This window comes from Anguilla rostrata, chromosome 13 (genome assembly GCF_018555375.3).
Source record: "Anguilla rostrata isolate EN2019 chromosome 13, ASM1855537v3, whole genome shotgun sequence".
NCBI classification, from domain to species: Eukaryota; Metazoa; Chordata; class Actinopteri; order Anguilliformes; family Anguillidae; genus Anguilla; species Anguilla rostrata.
The window spans coordinates 25,743,431-25,755,829 of record NC_057945.1 but is presented as its reverse complement, the minus strand read 5'-3'; the positions used below and the strand labels follow the sequence as shown (position 1 = coordinate 25,755,829).

The following is a 12,399-nucleotide window of genomic DNA, read 5'->3' as shown; positions in this document are numbered from 1 at the left end:
ATGACAGGCATGCTAGTGTACAAAACTGTCCTCCCCACATGCACAAAGCACACACTTCAGGGAGGCCTCGCAAAAATAATATTCTTATTTATTCCTTATTTCTCAAGGTCGCATTAGTAGAAATTTTGTCCAGCGAGCCAAAAGGAGGTCAATGTGCTCTTTAGGTTCATATTTATTAATAAACCCTGTAGGATAACAAACAATCCTAAATGGAAAGTGTGGTGTGTGTGGTGTAGTATCCAGTATCTGTTTCAAGTAATTACTGCCAGTGGGTTGGCAGCCACAAGGTTTAGAGAACAATCAACATTCCATTATTCTTGAAGGCCAGCGAATGGGTAAGTTTATTTGCTATACGCAAGAGTGTGAGAAAAACAGAGGAAATGTTTTTGTATTCATTTATTCCTTATCTGCTTCCACATCGTGTTCCATGCAATAGAGAGGCACATGAAAGGCCCTGGAAATTATTCAGGCAGAACGTTGCGTCCATGCACACCGATGTACATGCTATGGAAGATTTCCACGGAACCGTGTGAAACGTGGGCGCCAAATCAATCCTGTTGTCTTGCCTTTGAAACAGAGGGCACTGAGCAAAGCCGTCCTTCAGACAAACCCTGAGTGGCCAGCCGATGTTCTATATTAATCTCTCTCTCTCTCTCTCACTCTCTCTCTCTCTCTCTCACTCTCTCTCTGCTGCAGATTCTTTTCACTCCCTTCTTACAGCTGCATGGAACGTGAGTCTGTGCCTCCCTTTTTCCTACTCCCTCTCTCACCAAATGTAGCCATCAGATTTCAGCAGTGAGTTCAAAATGTCCTCTGAGATTATATGCAGCCTCTCAGCAGCCAGAGGCACCAAAGACATTTTGTGGGCACCACTGTCGCATGGACCACAGGATTATGGGGTAACAGCCCATGTGGAACCCAGCTGTAGTAGGCTACTCTCGACGGCAGAACCCTAATTGAATTGCTACTAGAGGAAGATTCTGAAGTTTAGCCATTTATGAATGGCTTGAATATCACATAAAAATACCTGTGTGTATAGAGGAGCATCTGTGCAAACAGATTACAGTAATGACTGGTAAGTGCTACCATTAGGCAGGTGCTTTATGTTCCATAGAGAAGCAAGAAGAAGTCTTTACTGTGTGCTGAATACAGCACTGATTCTGGAAAATGAGAACTGGGTGATGCCATAGAAGTTCATTTCCCATGCTGGAAAGAATGTGAAATCAAAGCCATAACAGTCCATCACCTGCATTCACACGCACACTGAACTCTATATTTTTCCTACATACAGTTTTCCTGGACTCTCCCCACTTTGTCCTAATATGGCCCTGCAGTTCCGGGTCTTTCTGAGCTCCCTCTCACATGTATCCTGTGACTCCAAGGTCTCTAATGCACTGCTGCCCAATAACTGTGGAACTATGGCTTTATACCATCTTGCTCTCATGATGTAAACGGTGTCATTCTCTCTCTCTCTCTCTCTCTCTCTCTCTCTCTTTGTGATGTGGCATGCAGTTTGGACACCGAGACTCCCTCTGGCTCACTAATGATCGGATCCCCAGAAGGCAGCCTGTACTGAATAATAAATTAAGCTAACCTTCATTGCTTACCTCTCACCTTTGACAAATTTGGCTTAGGGACCAATCCGCAAATGATTGTGGTAGCACAGTAGTGAGTTCATAGAGATCATATACTCTATCTCCCTAGCAACGTAAGAACACGCACCTGAGCAAACTGTTGTTGCTGAGGGCCTACCAATTGTTCACATCAGCATGTTTCTCAAAGTGGGCCAAATTTCTCCTGAACACAGCGCTGCCATCCCTGCCTGTGAAATTAATTTGCACTTTAACATAGGATTTCAATGCGACCTATTCAGATCATCAGCACATTTAGCAATAAAGCTCTCCCCTTCCTTATCTCTGTCCCAGGCTGACTGTATGTGTGAGACTGAATGCACATACAGTACATGCAAACCCTTGCTGGTCCCAATGTACTGTCTGTCTGCAATGCTGAATTTAGGGTTATTTTACATGGCTGCACATAAATTATTGCAGTGCCTAGGCTTAGTTCACATTATTGCTGTGCCTATTTAGTTTTAAAAGTTCCAGTATTCCAATGTTATTCATCGTTCATTTTCTGGTTAGAGAACCTTACCTAGAACAACTTTTAAATTATATATTTTTTTACATATTATTTTTTGACACATCTGGATGTGTAGCTGTGTAATTCAGGTTAAGTAAACAGAGAGCACACTGCTTTATCAAGGCGATGAAAAAAGTAAAGCGCACAGCAACCCACTAGCAGCAAGAACTTGAGCTGAAAAAGTCATTTGGTGAACAGCAGTGATTCCTATTCATTCCCATGGGCTTCCCACTGTCTCAAATTTATAATTAAGCTTCTCTGAGTTCAGTGTAAGGAAGAAGAGGCCATTTCTGGAATCTGGAGTGATTAAGCTCAATGCAGGCTCATTTCTTACCTATGGAGATTATTTTTATTCATGTTGAACACTACTCCTGCAGCATGATTCCCTGGTAGTTGACTGTGATCTGTCCTTAGTCCCCAGAGGATGGCTGTCCGGCCATTTATGTAAGAAATCAGCTAGACCAGTAACAGTATACCAGCGTCAATGAAGTAAGTCATTTATAGACCAGCTGAAACCAATCCTTGAATCCCCTTTGGAAATGAAGGTAATATTCCTGAACAGTACTTTACAAATGTTTCCAGAGAAAATGTTTCCTTCATTGAACATCTTTAGAAATGTATAGTTTGGAAGGCCATTTGTATTTGACTCCACCAGCAGATAATATTGTTTTTCAAGCAAATATATCCTTGTACATGCCTGAAGGTCTACTTTAAATGACATAAACCGCAGATTGCTTTGCAAAGCATATTGATCAGACTCTTATTTCCGGGGGTAGTGATGTCAACTGTGAGAAGTGACACGGAACAGGGAAAACTAACCAGTTTATCTGGAGGTCAAATATTTTCTATGCATGTCAAAACGTTTATCACATCGTTCTCTCATTGCGGTATGAGACAGAAAAGTCCACCATTTTCTTACACTGTGTTGTTCTGGCATAAGTTCCTTTACATTGTTCAAGCTCATTGAAAGTCAGCATGAAGCTTAGAAAATATGACACCTTATGTTGGAATAATGTTTAATCCTTGTTTCAGGCAATATGAAACATCAGGCCTTGGTGATAATTAGATTATTTTGTTTGATCTGCAGGCTGTCTATTGGGATTTTTAAAAAACTTCTTCTGCATGTTACTAATCATTCATTGACGCTATCAAATAAAATCAATATAGTTCTTCTAGCAAACAGGCATGTGTAAAACAGCAACACAAACAACACCAGAAAGCTGCTCAAGTTGTGCATCTGTTTTTCATTTGGTATGGTTATCGACTCGCAACCATGAATTAGAGATGAAAAATATACGAAAAGAGAGAAAAAATGTAGAATCTCTCAATGGAGAGGGCTGAGCTCTACCAGGAGAGAGGCTTCTGGTCATGGACGATCTTGCTCATCCATCCCCCAGTCAGCTGCAGTGATTTTGGGGGAGTCAGGAGTTGGACATTGTTGCTCGCACATGATTTTGTGTCACTTTGGTTTTCACAGGTAGTTAATTATCCCCATCCTGAGCAATTACAAACAGGTTGTTCATAGAATCAATATACATCTCAGAATGTATTCATGCATACGTTAAGGATATTTTTGTGGGACCTCAGAGCACATACAAGATGGGGATTGAGGTTGAAGCGTGGGTTACTGTTTGAGGGATGCTGTATTAAGGCTGAGGATGTCAGAAAGTATTTCACCAGACAATTGAAAAAAATAAAAATGAGGGTAGCAAAAAAAGAAGTGACAGCTTTTATGTAATCTGCCCAGTAACACATCTCACAGCACCAGTGCTGTAGAGGGTGTGGAGTGGGCAGGGCTGGGGCAGGGGAGGGACTTTCTATGTATACTCTATTTACAGTGATGCTGAGAGAAAAAATGGGGGTGGGAAGGGGGTGTGTTCTCTTATGCCCCCATCTGTCTGCCACACTCTCTCAAAGCACAGCGTGAGATATATGGACATTGAATAAGCCAGGCAGACAAGAATTTGTGCTGTGGATTTATAGACATTCGACAAACTGTGGGGAGCAGCTGCAGCGAGCAACGTCAACACACTCCGCTTCCAAGCTTCACAAACCATGGCCGCAACCACACGCAGCAGGAACGCAGCACATAAAGTCAGGGCGCAAACCTTCACACAGTGAAATGATACATTGAAAAACTTCTGTTTCCATGTCAGTCTCCCAGGAAACCTTCAACCAGCAGACCCTAATGTTGAGTGAACATTTCCAGAGTTAGTGTTGATAGCTGAACATTTTTCCTCTGCTGTGTTATGACGCCTCTTGTGCTGAGCCACCACCCCTCACACAGCACCCTGGTTTCCATCACTGATTCCCTCTCCAGTTCCAGTGAGGGATTTAAGGAGAATAAGAAAGCCAGTGATTGAGTCTCAGGTGATTGATTATTCCTTGGGGATCAGACGAACCGTGAAAAGTGTGATGACTGACTGATAGGTGCTGATTCTACTTTCACAGAGGTCTGCATGCGTGCTCTGACAGTGAAAAAGCCATAAATAATTACTATATAAAATATCAGATAAACATTTAGTCTAGACTCGGATCATTTGAGAAATTTCAAAACCATTTGCAATTTATGAATAAAACACAAGTTTAAGTTAAGCTTGATTTATCAATGCACAAAAAATGAGACAGAAGACTGTAATTGGCAATTGGACACTGTTGTCTGATGCCTAATACACAGTACAGTGCCACAGTGCTGTAATAGGCTGCATTCTTCCAGGCATGAGTCAACAAGAACAAACAGAAACCAAGACAGAACGTGTCTGGTTGTACACATGTGACTCCAGAAAGGGGCTTCAGCTGACCTCTAATGCATGAGCACATGAATAGCATTTGTGATCTTGAGCAGTAGGATGAAAAATCCACACTGACAGCTCATAAGAGCCCTGCTGTAATATACTTTAGGTTACAACTCCAAAGTCTTGGGCACAGGATGACATCTGCAGCTATAGATACACCAGATTGCACCTTCTTTCACCATTGTGAAGTCAAGCTTTATTAATGTGAAATTAAAAATTAATTGGCACTGAAAAATGAATGAAGAGAAATCTGCATATGGGATCGGCCTATTTTAGTGATGCTGCCCTTCAATTAAACAGGAGAAAACAAGCCTGTAGCCATGATTAAACTGTGTAGAGCTGCTTCCATCATCTCTTGCTCTGATGGGGATGGTAAATCTAATTTGAGGACACTATTTGTCAAGTAAATGAATAAAATCTGCAGTCCCCACCTTGGCTTTACACAGTTCTTCTATGTATACACGCATTCCAGATACATACATACATACATACATACATAATAGCCTTTTTTATACATTCATCTCTCTCTCTCTCTCTGTTCTGCACGGCTGATAAAATAAGTTCTACAAAGGTCAAGAACAGGTGAAGGTGAAGTAAATGTACTCTCACCTTAAGGAAGAACAGAAAAAAACATTTTGAGGAGGGGTAAATATATCCTGTCCATTTCTGCCCATTTCTGCCCATGGGTCTTCACATTACATTATACTGTCACTTGAGTAGGCTGCTACATTTTTATACACACACATTGATGCATACAAACACACACACACACACAATTTTACTGAATTAGGCCATGACACACATTTTAACACATACCACGCATATACATGCAAAACAGGCTGTAGGTATGGGTAAAGTTATATCATAAATATTAAATGAATATTGATATTTAGCAGTTTAAGCAATATGATTTCACATAAACTGAATAAACAGAGAAGTAAAAATGTTTTAAAAAGAGAATACTAAATGCTCTACAGGTCTGTACACACACTGAAACTCCTGATATTCCTGCAGTCCATAATAATGCCATTATATAGCTAAAAACCTCAATCTAAATTAGTAAGGCACAAGAGGGAGCCAAATGCACCCAAAAGCCCACTTTTGGATAATTAATGTGACACTGCCTTGGCATTTCGTTCAAGGTGTGGGTTGCAGTCTTGAAGGCATCTCATCATTTGACATGTGAGGAATGTGCAGATGTCGTCTGTGCTGTTACCTCATTAGCTAATACCACAGGAAATGTGCAATACACACAGGTACCAGTCTGTCCTTTGACATTGTGTAACTACAGTTACTTGAGCCACACCCAGCAGACACTGCATTTGGAACCACAGAGCCTGTACCTGGAACTACAGTCTATGCGTCTGGAACCATCAAAAGGTGTACCTACAGTCGGACCACAGCGGATGAAAGTTCTGATTTCATTTGAGTGACATCAATATTTCTATGCACACAGTTTGTGTTGTTTCTCCTCAATCAAGTGTTCACTGGGCACCTTATTTCTTAACTATACACATTGATGTTGCCAAGTAACTGTTTCATTGATTTTGTGCACCAAGTGTCCCTCTAGCTCTACCATTGGCCATCAAATCAATCAAAATGCCTGATGCTTTAAATCTTAACAAAAAAATATGGTATGAATGATAATTCTTGCGTTTAAAATAAGAACACCTTTCATTTTGTTGTTTATCCTCTGATTATTAAATGGCTGCAGTAATGCATTTAGAATCCAGTGAGATGGAATGAGGTTTTACACCCTCCTTTTAAGCTAATTAGATATTGATATATGTGCCGGTACAACTGAGGGAAGATTGCCTTTTTTGTGGGATCAGCTTGGCAGAGAAAATGTTTACTGACAAAACTATCAAGTAGATTAATATTTATGCTTGAACTGCAATCAGATATTTTTGAATAGAATATCTTTTGACAAATTGAATCTTTTCATTAAATACACGTATATTGTAGGAACTCACTGGTATAATGTAAAACTAGTCTGTTAATGACTGTTCAAACACTTTCAATGAATGCTCCAAGTTGCTTACACCATGTTATTCAACATGTCTCAATTTCCATCTAGAAAGCTAATTATTTACTATGTCTATGCACTATTTATATTAATTTTGAAATGTTGGAATCTGTTCAAAACTAAAATGAGTGACTATCCTTTGGATTTCAGGGGTTAAATATAATAGGTACTTTCTTTCTTCACAAACACGTTGATGTGATTAGTTTAGTGATAAAAATGGGCGATAAAAATTAATAAAACTAATAGTATTAAACTGCTGGAGCAATCCAAATTTGAAACAATTCCATAAAGCAGATGAATTAAAACCCCAATTTAATAACCACAACAATCCCATGACCACATATGACTACTAGTGAACACAGAGTGGGATGCACTATGTATTAAGACTCGCCATACAGATTTAACCTGTAATCAATATAGGAAAACACCAAAAATACTGAGATTATATCTCATTCATTATCAACTGAAGTGTATTATATTCACAGACACCCAATGACACAAAGTGCCAGTATACTTCCCAACTTTCTGTAAGCAGCACCACACAGTACACTAGGTCACGAGGCCTCATAAAACTATACGTGTGGTCTTACCATTAGCACACAATCCACTGAAGGTGACTGACACGAACACATCCTGTTGACACCTCATGCGGGTATAACTCTTGTGGAAAGCTGAGAGAAGACCACATCTGTGGACCCTCACTGACACAGTATTAATGGCAAAACACTTCCATCTGACCCCCCACAGCCCCATTTCCCTAATGTGGCCCATTTACCTGGATAAAAATATTGTTTAAGCAAACAATTCATGACAATGTATGCTACAAAATGACCACATGTTATAAACACAGAGAGGGGATTGATCAACAGGCAGAATCCAATTATATATTAAAGTATACAGTGACCATGCATGTTTTTCCACTTCAATATTTGAGTGGGTTTTGTATGGTTTTCCATTCTATCAAAAGCAAATCATTCACACAACACCTTTCTATTTATAACTGTAAGGTGTTCCATTAAGGGCATCTCTCTGTCTGAGATAAAGCACACTTTGTTTATATCTCATTGCTTCTACTACTATCACTCCAAATGATTTCTTGCCTGTTGCTAAAGCAAAGAAAGGTGTTCCTTTCAAGAAATATCCTTTGTAATGTGCAATGTGTTCCATGACTTAGTTCTCTGTTTGGTAGAACACTCTGGGGCATTTCCTTTGTTGAAAATGGCATATCAAATTAAAGGATTGATTAATTCATGGATCTAGTCATTTCAAGTCAGGAACACAATTCAGAGAATCAGCACCCTCAAGCCCCCAATGATATATATGTATATATTCTATTATATTAAGCCCATTTCTCTTGTTCAGAGAATAGGAAATTATGCTACTTTCATTATGGCAATCTACAGCACAAAGCAATAATATTCATAAAAGATTTTTACATTTTTGAGGACCATATTTCTGCACTTTATATTTCCCTCATTTTAATCATGCCAACAAAACGCGAAAGAATGATTCATCAGGTTTCTGTTATTATTATTATTATTATTATTATTATGATTATTATTATTATTATTATTATTATTAATTGTTGTTGTTGTTGTTGTTGGTGGTGGTGGTGGTGGGATTATTATATTATAAATTATCTTTGAAAAATTTATGGAATATGTTGTTCTTGTTTTTTCACGATATCCAATCACCATGTAAAGGTTGGCGCTGTGTTGACAAACTGCCGTAAATTACTTGACCTCGGGCAGAGTACATGGAGTTAATGCGTCAGTTCTCCGCGATCCATTTAAATCGAGCTTAAACACACAAATCCCATGATAGACTGAACAAGTTCGAAAGGAAATCCTACTGCGAACTGATTAACTAACAAGACACATTAAACTCGTTTTATTTATTTAACCATGGAGTAGCCATATCCGCATACTTACTTTTGCTGCAAGTGATGAACTTGGCTTCTCTAGAAGATCCCAAAGTTTCTTTCGCTTATCTGCACAGCACGACGTATCAAATTCCTCTCCTTCTCTTTCCCTCAAAGTCTCGGCTTCGCGTTTAAGCTCCTCGTTCATTTGTTCTTTTTTCTGATGATAGCGAGCTTGGCAACAGGACTCCAGGTAAATCTCGTCGATTCCCCAGTAGTCCAGTTCTTGGCTGAAAGACAAAGCACACATCTCCTCCATCATGTGTAACTTTCCGGTGCGGTAAAAATTCAGAATAGAAGTGAATGCCCCCGGGTGTCTGTCAAAGAAATATTCGTTCTGCTCCAAATTATAATCGTCGCATATCTCCATTATGGAATCATGCGTGTTGCAGTCTCGTAGTTTACCCAATCTCGTGCGGGGTAACCTGTCCAGCGTTCTCCACAGAACCTCGTGCAGAAGACCACCGACATTGAGCCTCACACGGCGGGAACACGACTTGCTACGAAGTATGTCCACCGGCTCAGGGGGAAGCGAGCAAGTCGACCGAGATCCGGATTTATTCATCCCTACGGAAGAGTTCGTCCACTTTCTTTCTTTCGATTGGCAAAATTCTGTCAGTCCTGAAGACAAACTCCGGGCGTTGCGTTAGCGTCAACATTTGGATCTGTGTTCCTCCATTCTTGCGACTGGGAGGGAGGAAAAGAGGGAAAAATATCAGCAACACTTTCTAAAATGGACACCGAACCCAAATGACCTACGGCATTGAGAAAGAACATTTCTCAGGCAATGTCATTTGGTTTATCCAATAATCAGAGGAGCAAATAGATAATTTAATCTGCTTCAGAAATAATCCAGCAGCTTTCCTTGCGAGCAGTGGGGTGGGGGAAGTCTAATGAGAGAATTCGGCTCCAGTAGCGAGCGCTGTCCAGTGAAACAGTGCTGAAACCACCGCTCTGTCACTCTAGGAAACAATCAATTCATTGCACTGTCCTTTCTGTTTCAGTGCTGAAATAATTGCACTTCTGCAGATACTTCAATAGAAGTCATTCGGTTTGTCGCCAAGAGAACCTAGCAGTTCCTTGATATTCTAAGGTGTTCTCGTAATTGGGATCTCTCCCAAAGAGAAAATAGCCCTGCTGGTTTGTTTAAGAGTTAGAAACATTTAAGAGATACACGTCCAGTTAGTGAAGATTATTGGTTTAATCCATTTTCATGAAGCCCTACGACCAAATAATTGAATCACAGACGAGTTCACGGAGACTCCACTGCCGATGTGAGGAGTTTCTATTAGTCGGGACACAACAAATGGGCAATGCTGCCTGTAGCCAATGCACAACAATAGCGACGTACAAAGCGAGTTGTAAGTTAAATAAATCTTAAATATACATACATACAGGCTAAACACCCTTTAAATATAGAGGATTTTAAATAGGCTACACACTTAATGTAAACCTTCGGTTCACTGCCAGTGTTTTTTTATTTTTTATTTATTTTTTCAAGCAACATCAGTGTGAATTTGAGTACTACGTCCTCGCCGGAGTTCACAAACGTCAAAGAAAAATGTTACTGATAACGTCTGATGTATATATCGATTGTCCTTTCCACCAGGCTCAATCAGGGAAAGGACATTTAAAATACTTAAATGGAGATAAATGGGGGAGACATCACTGGTTTGTTCTTCCTCTCACCCCTCTCAGACCCTGCACCTAAGTAATCACTTCGGTCCCAGACATGTTTCAGTAGGAGACAAAACCATACAAAAAACCAATCCGTTTGTCCTACTTGTTTCTTTTTAACCGGAGATAACTGTAAAGGATCAACAAGTAGCCAACGTTATGAATCCGTACAATTTTTTGCTGTACCTGACTCTTGTATCTGCGCGTGAAGGAAGACATAGCTGCGGGGTTCTGAGGAGGGGTGCTTCGCGGCAGCTCCACCATCGGGCTCCAGCACACTGGCGGCGTTTTTAACTCTTGCTATCCAGGGTCGAGGGGCTGGCCGCGCAACTCTCACCTCCAACTTAGAGTGAGAAACATATATCCACTGGTACCCGCATTACCACGCCACGGATATCGTCAAGATTCCGTCGAAGCCGCACTCCATTCCTTAACGTGTTTTTAGAGTAGGCTGTAACCTTAAAATGGACTGAAACATCACCATAGCCTGCACATTTCTCAAACAAGCTCACTTGTTCAATCACAGTTTTTATGCAGTTTTTACAAGAGTAAGAGTAATTACAAAACAATTGTTCGACGTGTCTATTGAGAACTCTGCGAGTGGTTCATCTTTGTGAAAAAGCATTCATAACGTAATTTAAGATCAGGATCATGAACGTGTTCATGGTTATGAACGTGTATAATATATCAAACACCACAGGAAGTAAGAGAAACTCCACATTTCCTACATAGTAACCCCAGAGGGACTTGTTACAGAACCGATACAGGTCCTGACCACAGGTAACCTGAGTTTATAATGATGATCCAAATTATAGTGTGCGCATGTAGTGCCGGCAAAGAAGAGAACACATTGTTGCATGTTTACATTTCTCCGACCAGGCAGTTAGGATCTCGCCAAGCTCCTCTCATACCATACAACCCGTTAACCACACAATTCACTGCGACTAAGGCAGCATACCGTGCGCACGCACACACCCGCTCCCTTCAGGTTTTTGGGATTAATAACATGGAATGGTTTTTAAAACGCGCCTGATACGTGCACTCCGTCCGCCACTACAACATATCTGTCCTCTAGTAAAAACTTTAGCGAGAAAACCAAACGTCCATATGATTAATATAGCTTTGAAGTTAGGCAGCTGTACTCGTTCATCTTCCACGCTTCTCCCACAAATCCGTAGAGGTATGTGAAATTGTGTCACCTTCATCCTTTATTCTGAATAAAATTAGTTCATTTGGGACGAAAGACATGGCGTTTATGAAAACGACCGATGGTTAATTACATAGGTACAAGATTGATAAAATATCGCCGCTTACCCTTAAACACGTCCGCGAGTGTTTACTCCGAGCGGCAACAGAACGTCCAGATTGAAAGCAACCATCGTGCCCTCGAAAGTGGAGTGTAGGCGTTCGGCGACGAGGAAAGAAGCTCCCGTTTTACGCTTAAAAAAGTGGGTCAAAAGAGATACTGTTGTTCCTATTGCCTTGAGTATTAAAAGAACAGAAAATAAATCTAAACTCTGCAGTCATCATGTTCCTTCGAGCTAGCCATTGTTTAACACTATCCGAAAACACCGGGTCTGCACAATTAATGAGCAGTCAGAAAGTGTTTAAACTACTGACTACCAACTCGTTATTTAGAATGGGTCCTTCTTCAAACACATGCATTAGATAGCTTAGTTATTTGGCATCGGTGCTGGCAAAATGAAATTAAAATGGCAACTTTTTTAAAGCAGTTCCATTAAAGAGATTCCATAGTGGAATGCAAATAAATGAGTAATACAACATACAGACATGAAGTAAAAAAATAAAAAAAAGTAAAAAATCAAAGTTATTGTGTCAAA

At 40.2% G+C, this 12,399-nt stretch overlaps 1 protein-coding gene across 3 annotated transcripts in view; it reads right to left on the bottom strand.

The window, feature by feature from the left end:
- Window positions 1-12,328, bottom strand: part of LOC135237799 (potassium voltage-gated channel subfamily B member 1-like) — a 40,101-nt gene extending 27,773 nt beyond the window's left edge. The window contains exons 1-3 of one of the 3 annotated variants that reach the window (XM_064305275.1): window positions 11,873-12,328; window positions 10,745-10,901; window positions 8,892-9,568 (exon numbers count right to left, since the gene is read on the bottom strand). In XM_064305275.1, coding sequence (XP_064161345.1) covers window positions 8,892-9,446 — 555 coding nt within the window. In that variant the 5' untranslated portion in view covers window positions 9,447-9,568; window positions 10,745-10,901; window positions 11,873-12,328. Of the gene's footprint in view, window positions 1-8,891; window positions 9,569-10,744; window positions 10,902-11,872 lie in introns of those variants that run through there. The other 2 variants (XM_064305276.1, XM_064305277.1) reach the window with 2 other exon arrangements.
- Window positions 12,329-12,399: the final 71 nt, after the last annotated feature.